Source organism: Megalobrama amblycephala, linkage group LG8, assembly GCF_018812025.1.
Source record: "Megalobrama amblycephala isolate DHTTF-2021 linkage group LG8, ASM1881202v1, whole genome shotgun sequence".
NCBI classification, from domain to species: Eukaryota; Metazoa; Chordata; class Actinopteri; order Cypriniformes; family Xenocyprididae; genus Megalobrama; species Megalobrama amblycephala.
In genome coordinates, this window is record NC_063051.1 from 4,403,896 (window position 1) to 4,425,947 (window position 22,052).

The 22,052-nt window shown below is 38.1% G+C and overlaps 1 protein-coding gene and 1 long non-coding RNA gene across 16 annotated transcripts in view; one reads left to right on the forward strand and one right to left on the reverse strand.

The window, feature by feature from the left end:
* The window catches only part of LOC125273462, a 64,205-nt gene extending 53,359 nt beyond the window's left edge, over positions 1 to 10,846 (forward strand). Inside the window, exons 6-7 of the long non-coding RNA XR_007186074.1 lie at positions 7,483 to 7,540; positions 10,493 to 10,846. This is a non-coding gene — a long non-coding RNA (uncharacterized LOC125273462). The remainder of the gene's footprint in view (positions 1 to 7,482; positions 7,541 to 10,492) is intronic.
* Positions 10,701 to 22,052, reverse strand: part of foxp1b (forkhead box P1b) — a 205,058-nt gene continuing 193,706 nt past the window's right edge. For all 15 annotated transcript variants that reach the window (XM_048198849.1, XM_048198842.1, XM_048198838.1 and 12 more), the window contains 4 exons: positions 21,072 to 21,193; positions 18,470 to 18,539; positions 17,735 to 17,901; positions 10,701 to 13,722 (listed from right to left, as the gene is read on the reverse strand). In XM_048198849.1, the coding sequence (XP_048054806.1) occupies positions 13,578 to 13,722; positions 17,735 to 17,901; positions 18,470 to 18,539; positions 21,072 to 21,193 (504 nt within the window). In that variant the 3' untranslated portion in view covers positions 10,701 to 13,577. The remainder of the gene's footprint in view (positions 13,723 to 17,734; positions 17,902 to 18,469; positions 18,540 to 21,071; positions 21,194 to 22,052) is intronic.

A 22,052-nucleotide genomic window follows, 5' to 3' on the forward strand; every position in this document is an offset into this window, starting at 1 on the left:
ATTGTAGGCCATAGGAGGAAAATAATTATCGGCTTATTGGTAATGTATCGACCAGAGTTCGAATATCCATGTATCGCTTTAAACCAGGCAGTTTTAGGTGAAAAAAAATATGCATTAAATTTCAAAAACTTTGAAGACTTGAGGTTAAGACTTTGTGACATTCAACAGTCAGAAATCTAAACTTTGATGTTTACCTGATGTGCAGAAGTCACTGAATTCATGATCTTCTTAGGCAAAATAAGACTTGCCCAATCCCACATTTTCGCCCATTTCACATCAATAATACTTATGGCTGAAGTTTGAGGTTTGTTTTTGAAGCGATTACCAGCGTTAACCCTGCAAATGAGTTCATTCCCGAGACTGACAACTGTGAACAAACATAAAAAGGTTTTAAAAGGCAGCGTCGCACCCGTCCTTTGATGAAGTTACGCAGTATAACAGGTAAACTTGGAGGATGGTGTTTAAGCCCTCTTTAAGCTTGTTAATCCCACCCTGGTACAGACGAAACCCGCTCGGCTAGATCCATGTCAGTCTGCAACCCCTTCCTCGGCCTGGATTTACATGCATTCCTGCTAACGCTGGCTCCCAGCATGTTATATTACACCAGGTTGTGGGTAGAAACGAGGTTAAATCGGAACTTTCTACGCTTCGTGCACTTACATTTTTCTTCCTCACTGCCGTTCGTTTTTGAAGGGTGAACACGCTTGTCTTATTTACAACCAAACATGACTGCTTTTGTAAATTGACTCCTCAATTCTGTTCAGGGGCCAGACACAGGGGAAGGAAGGTTAGCTGCCTGTTGTACGATAAGCTGGCAGAACCTATCAGCTCCTCCGCTAGCAGATAGCGCTCTGTATTTCTGTCATGCTTTATCGCCAGCCGGGGTGAAACTAAACTGCAAGCAAGAGCAGTCTGAGGGGGCCATTTCTGTGGATTACCAAAGCCGACTTTAATTTCAAAGACCAGTGGCGTATCCAGAGAAGGTCTGCGGGCCTCGTCTGGTGCCGACTGGCAGAATTACCTGGCGTTGGGGCCCACGTTTTTTCCCCGATCATGGTGTATCAGGACCACAGCGCTGGTGTGGCTTCCGGTTGAGCTGGCTTACGGGGTGTTGTGCCAGCTACTGTGTCTCCCTCCCTCACTTTCTTTTCCCTTCTCCTTTCACCCCCCCCCCCCCCCACGATGAAGTCGACAGGAAACGCTCCGCAGGAAGCTGTGGATTTGTAAGGACTCATTAAGAAAGGAGGTGACAGTTCAAATGAGTGGTTTTGAGGCGGCGACAATGCCGCGCACAATGCCAAAGGGAGCGCTGGCTGCTTTATCACCACACCTCTGAGTCGTTGGGCTACAGCAACCGGAATCAGCCACAATGCCATTATTTTAGCTTGATGGATGAAAGCGCAGCACAAAATATCAGAATGAATTCGCTCTTCCATTTCCATTCCAAGTCAAGTTTATCCTCGGCCAATTTGGAAGCGTAATCTCCCCTGTATAATTCTCGCCTTTGTGGCGAAAGACGGTTAAATGTTTAGAAGAAACCTCAGGGAATCTTTAATATTTGTTAGATGTGCTTTCGAATCGCAATTCCTATTGACATTAAGAAGTGCTCGCCCCCCTCAAGATGTTCGTATTTGTGGAATGTGCGAGGGTTGTTTTTAATATCGGTTATTATTAGAAATAGCATTTCAAATGATATGTCACAAGGGAGCAAATATCATTTACAAATCACTAATGACTTCAGAACACTGCTCTAGCCTCCGGTGGAGGATGCATGCAGCACACAGTATGGGAGCAGACGCTGAAATAAGAAGCGCTGGGAGTTTTTTTTTTTTTTCCGGCATCCGGCCGCCCTCGTCTTAATTCTTAAAAGCCAATCGCTCAAAAGCCCTTCATTACTATGCATCAAACACAAGAGGTGAGCATTGGCCCTTTAATGGGTTTGTGCTGCTGTTTGTTCTAAATATGCAAATGAGGCGCTAAAATATGTACATGTCCCGTGTCGAGATGGATTGGGTTTTGGGGGGATTAATTATTCAGGAGGCATTATCATTATTAGGCTTTGCATCTTCTATTAGGATGGATTCGAGGAGGGAGGAAAAAAAAGCCCTCACCTCATGCCGGACGGCCTGTAATGAGTCATCAATAAAACATTTTCATAATGTCAGGGAGACACAAGTGTGGATGCTTGATCTAATTTTACATTGACTCTCCTGGTCATTAGTTCAATATGGCATGAACACCATTTTATTAAAGATACAGGCGAGAAGGACGCATGCCTGATGTGCCCTGACAGTCCGTGCATCAAGATGCTTTTTTAATGTATGTTTAATGGTTAATCATTACAAATAATAGAGAAAATCGGTTTAAAGGCTGCTGTTCAGGAGGATTCTTGTCTCTCGTACAGCACGTTGGGTCACGATGAATTATTACGAGATGGTCTGGATTTGTGGGACTTTTCTTTTTCTGGGGTCACAATGTTGGAAAAACGTGAGGGTTCTCAGAGCTGTGGTAACCTATAGCCTTGATAATTCACTCTCTAATGATCAAAGTGATGCTTTAACTCTAATAAACTCTGATATATATACATTGCAAAGTATCAGTCCGATGCGAGATATGAAACGATCAAACTCTTCAATAAAAAGACGACACTCCTCCTGGGTGTAAACTTAAACTTTCATGATCTCAAATCTCAGCAAGTTGCAAACAATCAAAAGTTGGAGACGGGGGTTCAAATAATAACAGCGGTCTACTTCAAGCACAAGAGGGGGCGGCTTTATTGCCACTGAGACATAATAAGTAAATGCAAATTGTAACTAGTTAAGCACAGCAAAATAATATGATACCATTGTCTGAGGCAGATTGCTATTATAATGTTAGCATGTGCAAATAATTACATTCTCTTCCTGATACAATTACATTATTTGTTCTGCTTGTATTATACACCAATAAAAGCAAACATCATATTAGGATTCATGGCACTTTTCGCTTTGCATTATCAATATGTGGAAATAATTGTCTGCTGAGAGATTAAATTACATTATTGTGTATCTTTTTCATGCCTAATAAATAATGATGGATGGCTTTTATTTTCATCACCACCTGCAACCATTTTATCTTCCCCCTGAATGTTAAAAATGAAAGAAAAAAGAGAGGGAAGTAGATAAAGAAACAGGAGGCGAGTGTTGTCGAAATAAAGCGGGAGGGAGACGGAACGTGACGTGCCAGAATTCGCGAAACCGCCGAGTTTGAGCGTTTGTTCCTGGCAGGAAAACACAAAAACGAGAGCTTGCGAGTCGGGAAGTGACAGATTAAATCAGTTTGCCATTTCCACTTATACGGACGTAGGAATATTAAAGCTCGAGATGTATTGTGAACGCATCGTTCCTGTCGATGCGCTGTTAGATCTCCAATCTGCAATCTTAAATACCTGATATTTGCCTAATACATTGAAAATGACTAGAGGTCTATATGGAGTCGCACTGCGTACAATATACATGCATTGATGCTACACGGATTATATGAAACCCTCATGCGTTTGCATTTAGGGACAATCTCTAATCCTCAGATCCTCGATACCGTGCCTTTGTCCTCGCATAGTTCAATTGTCATCAGTGCGTTTGCACTTTGTGGCGATAAGAGGATTGATTAGCTACCGGTCTGCGGGAAGCTTGATGTTTAATTGGCTCCTGTCTTTTTTCCCCTCCCCGGTACCTGTCAACGCCGAGCCGTCTCACTCCTGTTGCATTTGATGCGTTTCTTGGCACTCGGTTAGGAGAGATAAAACAAGGTAAGGACATTTATAGTCCGAGTTAATTGGCGTCGGAAAGGCGGGGGGAAAAAAGCGATTGGTGTTATAACTTCATAACTTCTTAAGTCATGCCTTGTGCACAGCTAGGCATTGGACCAATGTAAAATTTACATTTTAATGAAATATTTGAATAAGTACTTGAAATTCACTCTAGCTGGGCTCCCAGACCTAAAACCAACATTTCATGTTTGTGTTTTTGAATGGCAGCGTCGGGGAAATTAACATGCCAGTCATACAGATTAGAGGGGCATCAGTGTAAAGTCAGACCTGCTTCAATCAAGGTTCACTGCAGGTAAACAGCTGCCATGACATATTTTAATGACAGTTATTTTCCATCCCCTCCCCTGAAGAAGAGCATTAAATCTGGGCTGAAATGAGAGATGCGGAGAGTTGCACAGACTGAGAGTCACATCAGAAGCTGCATTAATACGTATCTGTAAAAGTGTGTACAGGAGTAAAGGGCTGTAAAGTAAAGGCTCTAATCTCAAACAGTAATGTGCCAAATATTAATGAGACGGTTGGGGAATGTAGGCCTGCCGCTTTTAGGATTTCACATCCTTCGTCGAGTCCTTGCGTTCACTGACTTTTTTTAAGCAATCTGTAAAACACAGAAACATTATGACAGAAAACTTTGCAGTTCCACTTAATTGCTATGATATATAAGTACGTTGGAGATTAGAAGTTGTATTCCATATATATATGTGTGTGTGCGTGTGTAATACTAGACAGAACGTCTCTCAGACCTACTTTAGTAGTTAAATATGTATTGACCTTAGTTGAATGCATTTGCAAATGTGCTTTTTGCACTCCTGATATGTAAATGAAAAGTAAACTTGGTCACATCCATTAACGCGCGGTGGCATAAAGCGGCGAGACTCGTAATTATTCATGTTGTTTTGCATCATCTAAATTATTCAGATATCCTGCTTGAATATGGAAAATATGTGGAAATTAGTCCAAACAATGCTTCCATTTAACACGAGAGAAAAATGTTTGATTATATGATCAGTCAGCTTATCATCATGCGGTTTTTTTTTTAATGTGTAAATGAGTGCTAAGTGTATGAATTGGAATATTTTAATATTTCATTGTGTGTTTTAAAGCAAAACTATATAATATTCCTAAAATAATGCAAGAATGTCTGTTTTAAAACAAAAATATTTTGAAGGCGAGACACTACTGGCTAAAACGCTGTTTTTTCAGTTTTCGAGATTTGGGGCTTTTTGGCTTGTTTTCTTTCAGACTGGTGCTAAGAAAACATCCAAAATCCACCTTTAAGCATTTATTTTTTGGCACTTTATCTATTGGTGTCTAAAGATTTCAATTACAATACACATTTTTAAAGGCCTTTTTCTCAAAATAAGTTTTTTTCTTCTATACTGAGCCATATATATCATGTACACCAAACTTTACAGTTTTATTCCTATCTATATTCTGAAGGTTTTTACAGCGGGATTTATTCATATATAATTTGCCAGATTATATACATTAACATTTTATTTCAAAGAAAAATTGTGATTATTTTCACAGTATTTTCTGAATTATGGAGTGATAAAAAGAGATACCCAGAATCCCCTCTGCAAAAACCAATATGACAAAAATAAATAAATAAATTAAACACGAATTCTGTACCTGACTTCATTCAATGTTCAGATTTTTGTTCTAAAAATGTATGTAAATTAGCGCATTTTTAAGTAAATAATGCCTCATTTGCATATTTAAACAACATTTAAGAAAACTTGTAATACAAAAAAAAAAAAAAAAAAAAAAAAAAAAGGTTTGAAATTCTTATTGTAATCAGTTAGGGATACTTCTGATAACTATTAGTTACTTTTTGTTACCCTATTCACCTGCAGGGTCTCGCCTTAAAATAGTATTATATCAATTATTATTGTTTAAGCGTATTATTAATCTTATTTTCTAATGACTTTATTTTTTCTTTCCTTAATTTTCCTACAATCGTGTGCTGATACGCAGCCCTGCGAGGCTTGTAGAACAGCTGGCAGTAATTGAAACAAAACATTGGCTGATTAATCCAGCATCTGACAACCCATGATCCAAACAGTATGCCTGATGCAAATCAAAAAAACACAAGCTCCAAAAACAAGAGGCCCTGGAATGAAGTGGTCATCATCTAATTAACACAAAATGTTTTAATTACAGGCTAAACCAAGCAGCACAGTGTGTCAATTTAACTGATGCGGTAAGTGGCGGTTTACAATATCAGAAAGTGACAAATAATTGGAATCTAATTGCAGCAGGTCTATTGCCCACCAGTGCCCGAAGCAGCTCATCTTAATAAACTTTTCTCTTTTATTTTTTTTAACATCAAACCCGTGAATAGCAAACACTACCGCCCCTGCTAATTGCCACGTCGCAGGATTGGGAATTTGCCAGCTCTGACTATTAAAGCAAAGCTCTTGTGTGGATTGCTGTTGCATTGCCACACTTTAATTAGAATGAAACGAGGGGTAGGAACGGAGTCTTGTTACTGCAATTCAATATATGTAAATAAGATAATGCACTAATCTGTCCATTTCATTTCCAAAAGCCTACGCAGACCGTGGGCTCGGTAATAAGGGCTAGACTCTCGCTTGGTAACACAAGTAGACTGGTGTGAATGACATGATAGAGACAGGGTTTTTTTTGGGGGGGGGCATATTTTCATTTTAAGATCAAAAGGTCTGACTTAATTTTTATTTTAACTTTTTTAAAAAGTCTATTTTTTATTCATTTTTTAAGACATCAAGTTCAACTAAATTAAAATGAGAAATGTTGTCTTGGCAACTACACTGTTGAAAAAATTCATGAAATATTTCCATTATTTGTTATCACAACATTTTTTCTTTTGTCAAATCAACTTAGATAATTAATTTGGTTCAGATAACATAATATTTTGAGTTTCTGTTGATTAAATCATTCGCCTTCATTGTATTAACTCAACTTTTTAATTTCAGTGAATTCAAACTTAAGGCAACTACGTAACTTACTTTTTTAAGTTAAACCAACAATTCTTTTTTACAGTGTAGCTTAAAGAAAATAAGTTAGTTTCAGTTTTAGTTGTGGTTGACGGAAAATTTATTTATTTCAAGTCTTATATTATAATATATTATATAAACAATTAATATTACTTACTGTAACTTACAGGACCCTGAAAAGTATATGGATGCTTGTCACACCAAAATGTGAATTTTATTGCTAATTAATATCACTATTTAATAGTTTATCACATTGATGTAATGCACATTATTGTAGTTAACTAAAACTAAGAACATAAAAAAAATTGTTACTTGAAATATAATAAACTTTAACTGAAATAAAATCAAATTTTACCTCAGCTAATTTAACTTGATGCACTAAATAACCAAAACTGAAATAAAAAAAAAAATGACTAAAACTTTAAAATCAAAATGAAAGGGGTAAATATAAAAATGCAAACTAATTCAAAATATGAATTAAAAACTAGTATCTCAGTGATACTAAAATAACACCATGTAATGTCCTTATTGACATTTTGAACAGTATACATAATACAGTAATTTGCTTCCTAATATTTCAAGTGACTCTTTATCCAAAGACAAACTATAGCAGCTTAGTGAGAATGGAAGCAGGGCTTTTTACTCTTTTCTATCAGGCATAATAGTAAACCCATCTTTTTTTTTGGTTGGAAACAGGAACAGTACAGACTCTGACAGCGGACGAGGAGAGAACTAGCTTCACGCTTATGAGCAGGTAATACTGGAGAGACAACAGCCATAAAATTAAGAAGCTCCAAACACGGGCTAAAATATTACCAGCAAAAAGTCTAACCATAATTTTATATTGTTTCCTTTAAATCTTGTCTTCCAGCATCTTTAATTAATAATATCCCCAGTGACATTTATGTATCAGAGCAATAAGCTAAGCGGGAAACAATTTATGTCACCTAAAGCTTTTTAACAAATCAATGCAACTATTTGTAATTGCTTGTTTCACAAGATTAAAAATGCTTAGGCCTGATCTCTGTCTGCTGTTTAGTGGCTAGCATGACCCTGTGCATCCCTCATAAAAAGCAAACTCCTCATCATCAGCATTAATTTCCATCAAGAAATCCATATCGCTAATATTTCTGGGATTTTAATGCAGTAACAATTTATAGCTGGTCAAATGCAGTTACCTAAATTGCTGTTGGTAAAGGACAGTTTAACTGTCTCTTTTTAATTAGAAGGTAATTTAATGCGCGAGCTGCCACGATAGAGCCGGTCATTATGAACTTCGCGTTGAGCGTTTGATAACAAACAGCGCAAATATCGGTGTCTAACATCTAATGAAAGACACTCAATAATGTTGTGCTGAAACTGATAAATGATCTGAGCCTTATCTTTGCATGTCATATGTGCATATATGAAAAACAATTATCTGTATCTTTTATTATGGCGTGACCATGTACAGCAGCACAGGTGATGAAAGATGCATGTAATTCAGAAACTGCATTTTTATTGCATCTACATCAAACATGAGAGTCTAGTTTAGACAGTGCCTATAACAGAGTAGTCAGCAAAGTGAGAAATTAAAGATTTTAGATTGGTGGTCAGTACTGCAAAAGGGGAAATTATAGAACAAAAAAAAAAAAGAGAGACATGGAGAAAAAAAAAAAACTTTTGTGAGAGAATTGTGCATATTTAAAGCCATGATCATGATCAAATGACTGTCATAGTGATCAGAAGGTCAGAGATGGTTGCGTTTCTGTTCAAACTGTTTGCAATATGGCTTTTTGTTGGGTTTCGGAATATAAAATATTGATATATTTAATTGTATGAATTAATAGGTACAAACTTTTGCTTATGAATAGTGTTGGGGGTAATTCATTACAAGTAATCGGATTACTTTTTTCAAGTAACTAGTTAAGTAACACTACTTTCACAACAAAATATCGGAGTTACTTGTTAAAATAAGTAACGCAAGTTACTTTGTTTTCATATTTATTGACTGAGCTCTCCTGCCTTCATGTTGAGAGAAATTCTGAGTAAATGCAGAGGCGTTGTGTGCGCTGTGTGAACATGATGCTTATTGTAGTTCTAGACTAAAGGTGAGCAAATTTACTCATATCACTTGCACAAAAACAGATTCAGTATTCCTCAAAATGAATAAAAACTGTGAAATGCAAACTCAGAATATTACGCAAACCTGCAATAATAGAATAAAAACATATACTTTATGTATTTAATCTCACTTTATTAACCATGTAGACGTGAATTTGGACTTCACTTGAAGCTTACTTTTGTGTGAAAGGGCCAAAAAATTGAACTTTTTTTGTTATTAAAAAAAAAAAGTCTAGCCCAAGTGAGAAAAGATAACGTAATGCATTACTTTCCATAAAAAGTAATGTAATTACAGTAATGTACTGCAATTAATTACTTTTTTAGGGAGTAACGCAATGTTGTAATTTTTTTAAAAGTAACTTTGCCCAACACTCCTTGTGAGATATACGTTTAAGTTTTATTACCCCATAAAGAAAACACTGATAAATTTGCTCTGCATAGTTTTTCTGATTGTATAGAGATAGTAGACACAATTCTGTATTATGATGTGTTCATGATTCATAGACTTTCCTCACAGCAAACCTGTGGGAAACAAGACAACTATATCTTAAAACAAGGTAAATTTGTGTGACACTAAGAAAATATATTTCAGAGAATCATCAAGTTCTTCACTGGCAATTTTTTTTTTTTCATTTTAAACAAACCTTGCTATCTTGAATTAAGTCTTAAATCCTTAATAAATTTACTTAAAGCACAATTGCACATTTATATGGTTTAACTAGAAAATAAGAGAAATATAGTGATTTTTGCATGCAAGTATTTTCCCTTGTGCTCCGTACACCTGCCTTTATAGCTAATCTAGACCAGAAAAACAGGATCTTTTTTCGAACGTATTAAAAACAGCTTAACACAAGGAAAGAAGGGAAAGACCGTACAAAACGTTTCGGTCAATGATAACAGAGACAAATCTGTTTTGTATTTTACAGTTTTTAGAATCCAAAAACGGAGGATTATCCCCGGATCCATTCCCTCCCCTCTCGCTCACAGATGTCTGCAAGTTTCTTTTTTTCCCCCCCAGAAAAGCAAGGATTATGAAGTCAATTACATTTGCAGCACAGTTTGCTATTGGAATACATACAGTAGCTCATTTCTTTGTGTTTTTCCGTCTTTTTTAATAGTAAATACAAAGCAGTTGTGATAAAGCAAACATGGTGATACAAACAGTATTTTTTTTTTGTTCTTTGAAAAGAATCAGGAGAAAATGAGGACACACAAGCTATAATGTGGTGTATGTACAACCTACTTCAACATGAGCTAAAAGAGCAGAGACAGGAAACAGTTTACCGCATGTGAGAAGCAAAATAAATCGAAGAAGAGAAAGCCGAATGGCGTCACTTAACGATTAAAAAAAGCCTGAGGTTTGGACTGGTTTAAAAGAGAGAGAGAAAAAAGAAAGACCCTCATGATAAACAAACTCTGATTTTTATATATTTTTTAAAAGTCTTTTTCTTAAAATAGTTTGCTACAGTTTTAGACTAAACATGCAAGACATACGACTAAGTGCAACTGAGTGAAATGTTACATCTTTTTCTTAGTTACTCATTCCCTATAGGTTTGAACTGAGGTATGCATACTAACAGTTTCTCATGCTGTATTTCTTCAGTAATGCTGAGCTACACATGCGGTGAATGCTCTCATCTACCTGCTCAAGAATAACAATCAGAAACAGCCTTCAGATGAGCGCCCGATCCTACCGACTGGCCCTCAGCTGCCCGGATGCTCGATTCATATAAGTGAACCCCATCAATAAGAAATGCTTGGATAAATTTACAAATAGTAGTAAACTGCCATTAAAGTACCTTGTACCCAGCTTATTGGTTGACAGGAGTGTTTTTTAATATAAAAAAGTAATAAGTTGACAGACACTAAAACACAATCATAGAGCATTGCCAAGGTTAACAAAAAGGACATCGGGAATCCCGGTTCGAATTTACAAGGTAAGTGGCATACAATCTTTGAAATAAAAAAATGGCAAAAAAAAACCCCTCTAAAGTATGAGAACAAATGAAACTCTCATCATCGTGTGGTCCAGTTGAAGTTCAGTTCACATTGTGTTATGCAAATGGATTTAAATTTCCTGTGACGACAATGAACAGTCCTAAACTCTTTCATCCATATCCTTCTCCTTTATAGCCATCATTTCCTGATAGAACACTCCCTTTTTTCCTTTTCATTGGCCCAAAGACAACATTGCTTTGATTTGGTCGTGTGTTGGTCTCGATCTCTGCCTCTCCTCTCCTATTTTGGTCACAGGCAAAGACATACAGCTGCCCATCGAACAACCCCTTTGGCTTTTTTTTTGTTTTTTGTTCACCATAATAAGCCCGACACAGTTTCAGACATTTCATAATTTTTGCGTCCGGCCAGTGCGGGGAACACCATAAGGATATTTGGCCTTTCGTTATTATAGCTATTGCATGGAACATAGAATATATCAACTTGTAGTATCTTGTATCTTTGGTAGTCACAGATAAGAGACATAAACATCAACTTAAGTAAAAACAAAATGACAACAAAAATGGAAGTAATAAATAAGAACACAGAAAGTGGTTGGTTGCAGTCATTAAAAAAACCCAAACAAAACGCAATCGTGTACGATTTGTAGAAGCCTAATCTAAAGTCTGTTCTCATCCTCGTCCGCAGTCCCAAAATTTGAATCTAAACTAGCCGGCGGCAGCAGCTTCCAATTCGGAGTTGCTTCCCAGGTTCAACTGGCAACAGCCAGAGTCGGAAACGGTCGTTTCCAAGGTGATGTGGCAAGATGCGAATGGTCATAGTGGGCCGCCCCGGTGCCGTAATGCTCAGTGGTCATGGCTGTGCCGTCAGCCTCGGTTTGTAATCCCTTTAACATTTAATCCCGTGTGTAATTATTATCGTGTCTAATAACAGAGGCTGAGCCGGTCACTGATGTGGTGAAACAGATACCCAATGCAGTTTAAAGTCATCCGGACAGTCTTTGAAATGACAGAAGCGAGTCCCCCCCCCCCCAAAAAAAAGGTTCATATATCCCGTCAATACAATTAGCTTTTGTCTAACAGTTCTCTCCCTGCTGCTTATTTCAACATTTTTTGACATTTCATTTTGCAATACAGATGATGGTTTCGATCAGCGATTTGGTTGACGCTAACATGCATCACCACAAAAGGGGATTTTTGAAAGCATAATTTCAGAACGATAAACGTTAACCTGCGTTGATTTCTCTGTCATTCATTCCACGTGAAAATTAAACTTCATTGGTGCGTGGAGAGGGAGCCTTCATTACGAGTAGTGCATTTGCAGATGGACTTCATGAGCGGGAAAGAGCACGAGAGAGAGTGTGTGTGTGTGTGTGTGTCGGCACGCAAGGGCAATGTGACTGCAAAGTGGCGATCCGAAACGCTGGGAACAAATGACAGAAAAATACTACACGGTAATGCGACATTCTGTTTCAATTTCGAAAGGAAAGGAAGAGGGAAAAAAGAGAGCATGAGAAGTCTTAACATTCATCCAGTGCTAAGCACACCATAACTCCACGTCATTATTCATGAGGTCTGATCAGTTACCAAAACAAACAAACCCAACAAAAAGATATATAGCTAACAGCATAGAGTAATGAGAGGACACTACATTTAAATTATTTGCCCAGGAACCCTCAAAACACCAGACAGATATGCTCCAGCTGTGATGACAGCAAACTTAAAGAAATAGTGCACTTAAAAAAAAATGAAAATTCAGTCATTTTTTCATCGTCATGATGTTCCAAAGCCGTATGACTTTCTTTTTATCCATAAAAACCTACCTCTAAAACCGTTACCTCTGTACTCGCTGCTTTTTATCATGCATTTACAATTAATGGAGAGTAGAGCTTTCAAGCTTCAAAAAGGACACAAAAGCATCCCGATTACTCATTTTATGAGTATGTTGTAGAGATTTGGATAAGAAATCACTGAAAATCTTCCCTTCCTGCGAGTTCATCGAGTTCGACACGAGAATCGGCGATTTGCGAACCAATTCACTGAAAAGATCTGACTCGCTCACGATTCAAACACTGCTACTTGTCTCGTGAACTCTCCAGGGAGCGCATTCCCTTTCGTTATATGAAAGAGCAAGCTCTTCAAAACAAATCATTTTGTGTTTGACGAAAGAAATGAAGTCATATGGGTTTGGAATGACATGAGGGTGAGTAAATGACAGAATTTTATTTCTTGGGTGAGCCGTCCTTTAAGAAGATCTGATGGCAGAGGCAATGAATTAAAGTCACATACGTACACACACACTGTGAGTGGCACGCTCATCGAAGCGCTAATGATTTGTGTGTGTGTTTGAGAGAGAGTTTGTGATCAGTGTTTATTTGCAAGGAGTCTTTCTCAGCTGTGTTTTCATGTCCGCTCTGGTCTCAGTGACTCAACGAAGTCGAAGCAGGCCCCAGTACCAAATGTCTCTTCATCAGGCGATGAGTAGAAATGTATGCATCTCGTCTTTTAAAACGAAAAGTAGAAACAAATCAAAAATACTTCCAAATGGAATAGATTTTCTTATCTCGTATTTCGTTTTTGTATTTAATGGCACTAAGAGTAAATTGGAACATTTTAATAGCTGTCAACAAGAGGATTGAGAATCCAGTCTTGGGCTTGCTATATCTGGAGTGGTCTCGCAGGTGACCGCAGTTAGTATGGCCTCTTCGGCAGAGGACCTGGGAGAAACCAGGCTTACAGCATGTCCTCGTTCCCGTGGTCGTCCTCGTAATCTCTGTTGTGGTCAAAGTCTGGACTGTGATTGGCTGTCGTCACGAGGGAAAGGGGGCCTTCGTGCTCCTCTGGGTCCAGTGGCTCCTCTTTTACGCTGATATGATGCCTTAGGAAAAAAAAAAAAAAAAAACAGAACGGGAACATTCATTTATTTGACCACAAAAGCCTAGATTCTCAAAAAAAATAAAAATAAAAATAACATGACGAGACAAGAAACGGTTTACGTTTTCGACATATTGGGCATACAAATAAAACTACATGTGTTCATATTTTAATGCAAATACACTGCCTGGCCAAAAAAGTAGTGCTGGAGTAGACTTTACAGAGTGCTCACCTCTTCGCATTGTCAATACAAGATCTTGACCAAAAAATGATGCACCTCTCGATGGAAATAAATGTTGTGATGTTATTTCCATCAAGAGGTGCATCATTTTTTGGTCAAGATCTTGTATTGACAATGCAAGAGGTGAGCACTCTGTAAAGTCTCCTCCAGCACATCCCAAAGACTTTCAATGAAATTAAGGTCTGGCCTCAGAGGTGCCAGTTCATGTGTGAAAATGATTCTTCATGCTCTCTGAACCATTCTTTCACAATTTTAACCCTGGTAAATCTTGACATTTACCATTACATTCCTACTTGGTTGTTTAAGAAATGAAAAGCTACACACTCCATCTTTAAGGGTTAAAAGAACAGTTGCCAAACATGCTAGAAACATAATAATCATTGTAATAATGATCCAATTATAGATTAAGTATTTGCCTATTAAAAATCTAATTTTTTTTTTTTTTTTGGCGGGGCAGTGTAATTCAAAATTATTATTTCCCCAACTAGATTTAGACCTAGAATTTCCTTCACTGTTCTGTTTCTTTATGCTTTATAAAAAAATTGTCTCCCCCCCAACGTTCAAGACATGATTACGGCTTTGAGTTAAAATATAAATAAAATAATTTATACAGTATATGGCTCTACAGTATCTAGGCAATATTATAACCATTAAAACAAAACAAAAAAAAACATAATCAATATGATTGTACCAGTGCAGGTCCAGTCTAAATATAAAAAAAAAAAGAAAACAACAACAACAACAACAAAAAGGGCTAGAGTAACAACCAGCTGTTTCTATAATGAAAGACTAACAGAGGTGGCACAGCAACACACTCTTGATAACTCCACTTCCATTTCAGCTCTTCCAACACCGGGATACCAGCCGGCTTTATTTTCCACAGCTGGCCCGGACAGGGTTTTCACTTTGAATTGATAAATGAGGGAGATTAACAACATACGACATTGCGACGAGAGAATGGACTGCGGAGAACGGTGGCAGGCGTAAGAACGCGCGAGCGGACGGCCTGTCAGCTTCCCGGCGGTGTCGGATCAGTGCCGCGCGCTCCTCTTCTCGCTCGTTAACATGCACAACCTGTGAGGCGGGTCTCTAGAGGACGACCCTGCGCAAGGTTCCGTCATTAATCAACTTCAAGCGTGCAAAAAAAAAAAACCCAACGGTGACCAGACAGCGCGGCGTACACTTTAAATACACGCAAAATTAATGCAACTTCTAACCAAAGTGTCAATAAGGGGAAGAAAAGCAGTGGCAGGGAGGCATGCAAGACGAAAGGCGAAGGGGGAGGCGCTGACGACGGGGCCCAACACAAACGGCTGTGATAAGAAACAGAGCCCTTACAAGAATAATAACGCTGTCAGTTGTAAACAAGGCAAAACATGAACCCCGGCCCACAGTCTGGGCAAAGGATTGTCCACAGAGATGAGATCTGCCAAATTTCTCATTACAGAAACACTGCAGGAATAGAGCGCCAATGAGAGAGCACTGACTGTGCCGTGTAAGAGGACCAAAACTGAAACGAATAAAAGGATAAACATTAGAAGCAGCTGTAGCAGAGCCTTTAAGTTAATTAGTCTCACATGGCATACTATAGGTTTTCACTAAGACATGTTTGGCAAATGTAATTAGCCACAATCTTTTTTTCTCTCGTGTGCTTCTCAGCCACGATTGTTAAGAAAGCAGCCATGCTAATGAGTTATCATATTTGTGTGTGAATAATAAGAAAACTCTCGCCATTCTATCGGTTTCAGATCAAAGCATCTCTATGTATCCCATTGCCTCTCTAGCTGGAGGGCAAACATGAAATTGTTATTAATATGCAACTGAGATACACTCTGCTTTAGCCTTCATTGTAATTAGGACTGAAGCGTCTGATTGTAGACATCTGCAACAATATAAACAGGTGAGGACACTGGACACCCGTTTGTTAGATGTTATTAATTATGACTTTGAATCATAAGGCAGTGTATGATTCAAAAGAAATAATGCTAGAATATAGCGGTTCTATTATCATAATGTACTTGTGTTTACACATCATAATTACAGGACTGGTTTATATTGTAGCATATTAAGATGGATATAATTATATACTTGGACTGACGATACTATGTAATCATTTTAATAGATGCCATTTAATTACACATTTCGAAATGAGACTTAAAAGTTTGAGTTAAATATTTGTACACAGAATTGCATTGATTTGAGAAAAATTAGCATCCAAAACATATATGTTTTTTTAACACTTTACAAAAAAGTACTGTGGTGGTACCATGGTAAAGTGACAGTATCAGATCATAATATTTATGTTCCGTAACATTTACATGGTAATCCAAAATACATCATAGAAATGGAATTACCATGGTACTTGCCTAAAGCACATGGTATTACTAGGGTACCATGTCCAGAAGCAAATAAAAACAAAAAGTTTTGGTAGTTTCCCCCCCCCCCATGCTCTTGATAATGTAAACATAAATGATGTTTATCAGAATATTCTTAATATATGCATTTTCTTGTTTTATGGAGGGTCACACTTTTTTGAATTACAGTTCTAAATAACAAAGATTCTAAAATAAAAAGCTTTCCTTGCCTCATCTATCAGCAACATCCAAACCATTTCCATTACCAGAGAAAGAGTTTTTCACCGAAACTGAAACGCCATGCCCTTGATAACATGATCCATAAATCTGATTAACGTAATAAACCTCAATGCTTTTTATGTGAAGCTTTTATGTATGCTCGTACATTCTCACACTTTGTACAGCTCGTGTTTGGGCAACATCTTTGCTTTTGAGTGTGTTAAGTTGGCAAATGCCTGGAGAGGTGAGAGGCAGACAGCCTCAGAGCAAGCACACCCATCCTGTCTCTCTGTATCCTGCGGATGAGGCAGGCCTGCAGCTATGTTACCTGCCATTAGCGTTTCTCTCATCCACATCTTCACGAGTTCATTACTGCACCATTTAAAAAAAAAAAAACGATTTGCTGATGTTTCACAGAAACTGCAATAAATCTGGCCGAGCAACAAATCAGAGTTCTGTCCTCCAACATCTGGAAACCATGTTGTCTGCGCCGTATTATTTTAAGCTTCAAACAACACGGCGGTCCCTCCCATACAACAAGTGTATGGGGAGCTGTGGTTTCCAACCCCGACCGCAGCTCAGCTACATGGAAATCTTGGAGCAGTTCGTCGAGGCTAATTACGACCCCCCACCCCTCCCTTCGTTGTTTTACTCTCGGCGGCTCGGAGAGTTTTCGGACGTGCCGCGAGTCCTGTCTGGGTGGAAAAAGGAGGCCAGTTCTGTCATCTTCTATTCACCACTTTTGTAAATATTTAAACAAAATGGAGGCAATAATTAGGGAGGAACTCGGCGTAGAACGGTGCACACTATTGACCTGTAATAAAAGCCAGTTTATAAACTTCTCCTCGAAATAACACAGAGAGACACTATTTTCTTTACGAGCTCCCCCAGCCTAGAAACCTGCCAAAGGTGGGGTTTCCTTTCTAAGACTGCATTCACAATTCCTATTTCCTCTGTAAACTGCAGTTTTCTATATAATTTCATGGCTGGCTAAACATCTACTGTAATGTATATCGAACCCTACTGTGCGTTCGGAGACTGTTTTCAACTCCTAGTGACCTGGTGAAAAATTTTCACCACCTAAGCTGTACGAGCGTCGCCCGGCACGCGCGTGAGCCTAATGATTCCGGAACGTTTCCCTGTACCTCCCGCCCTTATCTCAGTCACACACACATTATGAAGGTGGGATGTGAGCCACTCACATAGCTGGCAGGGGCGAGCGTCCAGGGCTGCTGTCACTACCGTTGCTGTTCCCGTGGTCCATGGCCCCATTCATTTCCTCTCGGATGGCGCTGGCAAGCGAGTTAAGAGTGGGACTTCCGATAGAAGCGGTAGTGTATAGAGGTATGTTGTTCTCTGCCATTGAAGCCTAAAAAAGAATGGAGGAGATGAACTCGGCGAGACCAATTCTTTCGAAACATCGGGACCATTCAATGGCCTTCAGATACTTGGGCTCATCCAAAATAAATAACCATTTTGCACACTGTAAGTCCTCTTAGGACATATTTAGAACTTATTAAAGTCATGACACGTCAGGCATGATGTGTGTTTTTTTACATTTCCTACAAAAACCCCAAAACAGACAAGAAGCTTTTCAGTGCAAGTGCAACAAAATGAAATGCAAATGATGCACATTAGGTGTATACTTGGTAAATATTTGATATGTTTGCATTTTATCATTCACATAGTGCCATAAGGGAACAACAGAAAACTGTAGTTTCGTCACACGAGACTGTAACCTTATAAACCAGCTAAAAGAGTAATATTTTCAGGTAAGCTTTATTGCTTTATCATTCTTCATCAACTGTATACAAAATGAGCACACACTATATTGTACATTCAATGACTGGATGAGGGCAGCGACTGAAAAGATTAATAAATAATACCATATAAATAATATGGATAAGGATTGGATGCTGTAAGCTTGTGATTTTTACCTGGAAGGCTGCAGAAAGGGCGGGACCATATCCCAAAGTGGTATGGATGTTTTTTACCAGAGCTGGACTTCTGTAGAGACAAAAATATAAACACACATTCAGTTCAGTAGTGAAACGAGTCACACTGTCTCCGGTCTACTGAACAGATTGATTTTACACTGAAGTCAGTATTTAGAGTACAATCTGATTTCCAATAAAACTCGATAGCAAAATCAATAGATGACACTAAACTATCAAAAGCTCTTTAACACTGGAGCTCTGTCCCAAAACTAACTGCCTACTTGGCCTACTTCACTTCCAATGCGAAGGCTGTTCCAAAATAATAATGCTGCCTTGTAATAATGTTAGCTTGTTTAGGCTAATATCGAAAGCAATGCATGTATCAGTTGTGGAAGAAGCAATCCCAGAACGCACTGCAACATGCTCGGAGAGAAAGAAAAAAATAATTTTGTTCAATATCAAAAAGTATTATTAAAAATTTTACTTGATTTAATCTTGTACCCAATATTTGTGTGCACTATGTATTCTTATACTTGTGTTGTTAACTTAGCATCAGATCTTAAAGAGTGCAAAAGTGCCAGCCTTGGTTGATGAAGTATTTTATTAACAATCAATTCCACTATCCACCTTTTTCCTAAAAAGCCACTCAAAAAACAAACAAACAAACAAACAAACAAAAAAAAACTGAAACAAATCATTTCAAATCATATGGTTGTGCTACAAATAATCTGTCAAGTTTGATTGAATGAGCTGTAAATTTTCCTTCATGTTTTATTTTCAGACGTCATGAGAATAACGTAACGCTTGGTATTTTAATGTGACATGGTATAACAAAAATATCTATGGCAAGAGCTCATTCAGTCACTGCATTCTTTTCCTCCTGATTATTTTCTTTTTTTCCCACTGTAACAGTATGAAAGGACAACATATGTCCGCTCTTCCGATTTAATTTACGATATATTCCATGAATAATTCACTGGAATGCACTAAGAATCTCTCTTTTTTCCTCACCAAATCCTCACATCTCTTTCCAGGTTTTTTTTTCACACGGGTGCTTTAAAATGTAATTGTCTCACCTTTTAACTTCTAATCCCAGTGTTTGCTGAAATGTTTCTAAAGCAGGTAAATACAATGTTTACTGTCTGTCAAAATGAAGGAAATCATTTCAAATATTATCACTCAATGCTAAAAAACATTTTTGATTAAGGCAACGTATGTTACATAATACAGATATAATATATTACTACAGTAACTCAGCAGCAATATTGCTGTGAAAATACTCACGCTTTTGGGGTTATTCATGATCTGTTGTAGTAATTTGTTAATGCTTTTACACTTTTAAATTTCCTTTTAATGTTCGATGGTTGAAGGGTGAGTAGAATAATGTCTTCTCAATGTGCCCCGTTTTTTAAAAATGCTTATTATTGCATTCAAAGATTGAAACTTCCACTGATTATTTACAGTTTAACGGAAATTAATCCCATAATTCGCGCAAAGCATCATGGGTGTAGGAAAATGGTGGATAGAGAAAAAGATTGGTATTTTTACTTCTGCCTGTATACTTGGAGGTCACTGTGATTTTGCCAAGTAACACGTTCCTGGATCAACATATTTTGTTAATCCTGGAACAACATTCCTGTTTGAAAATGTACCTCTAACCCTATCCCTACCCCTAAACCTAACCCTACCCATAGCTTATCCCTAAAATCAGAGGGAAATGATAGGTGAATAACACTGATGTAGAAGCACCTATCGCTGGTTGTAAGCCTAAACTTGACATTTGAAAATTTGAAACTGTAAATTTGTCCCTCAAATCTGATTGGTTGATTGGAATGTTGTTCCAGGATCAACAAAGATGTTGATCCAGGAACATGTACTTGGTCAAATCACGTTCACCATACTGAGAAGGCAGCTGCCAATGTAGACCGTAGATTACAAGGAAGCTTTGGAACAGAGCTTATATATGTGAAGTTGTATTCTTTTAAAATCACATATTATTATATAAATCAGATGACACTCACATAAGCCATTTCATCTATTTGAAAACCTGATATGACAAAAGCATAACATACATACATGATGAGCGAGCACATAGAGGCAAAGCATGCAGGGAGGGGGTGGGGCAGAAGGCGGTGCTTACTGTACAGGCAGCTCATCGCAGCTTTCGTCGGCCGCATGCTTCCTGGGGCGACCTCGTTGTATGTGGCGGCCGCGTTTAAACTCTTCGTCGTCTACGGTCCAAAAGGACCCAAAGTCATCCTCAACTCTTACAAAGCATTTATGCAGAGAGAGATTGGTGCGCACGGCACCCTGGGATGGGGGGAGAGGGGCAGCAAGCAGCCAGATGCGGATGTAGCAAGACAGACAGACAGTGATAGAGAAGAGGATATGAAATGAATGAATGGATAAGCACAAGCGACCAGGGGTTACGGTACATACAGCCAGCACATAACTCACATACGGGCACAGAGACGCACGCTAAAGCTAGTAGGGGATCAATGGGCAGCACAGCACAGAGACAATGACATGGAGCCCATCAATCAACACCACGAGACACGGGTTTGGTCAGCCATGCTGTACGGGGTGGCGCTGGAACACCTACCCACTGATCTTTTGTGGCCTTCTCTTTTGGAACTCTAGCTCGTCGACGGTCCATACCGCCCCTTTAACGTTCTCTACCCGCACAAAACACTTGTGAAGACTAAGGTTATGCCGCACTGCATTCTGCAGTTGGTGTGAGAGAAAGAAAAGGACTATGAGTGCAAAGGGAAATGTGCTGGAATAAATTAGACATTTCAGTATTTTGTATTACAGCTTTTTTTCACACATTCTTTTGTATTATACATTGTGATACATTTCCATTAAGGAAATTTAAATTCTGTCATCATTTACTCACCTTGTTCAAAACTTATTTTTTCCTTCTGTGGAGCAAAAAAGGAGATGTTTTGCAGAATGTCCTGAATGTCAATGTCAGCAAGCGTCACTGATTCTCTTGTTTGAACTGATATTTGAGAGCTACAGTGGGAGTTTTCAGAGAATAATGACTTACATATGGGTCTGTTTGTCACACAAAGCTATTTTATGACTTTTATGCTGCTTTTTTGGAGCTTGAAAGAGCAGCAGGGACATTCTTCATAACATCTCCTTTTTTGTTCCACAGAAGAAAAAATGATAGCATTTTGAAGTAAATGATGACAGAATTTAAAAAATCTAACCCCCCCCCCCAACATATAGACATCTTAAAATAAGATAAATTTACCTGAAAAGCAAAATTGCAGAAAATATTGAAAATTGTTTTCAGACAATATATCAAATACAATGTAATTTCTCACAGTTTTTACTAGCTGTTTTTAAGGTATATACACTAAATACACAAAATTCACAAATTATGTTCTTTTGAACTTTCTATTCATCAAAGAATTCTGGGGGGAAAAAGTATCACGGTTTCCATAAACATATAACTGTTTTGAACATTGATAATAAGAAATGTTTCATGAGCAGCAAATCAGCATATCAGAATGATTTCTGAAGGGTCATGTGACACTGAAGACTCGAGTAAAGATGCTGAAAATTCAGCTTTGCC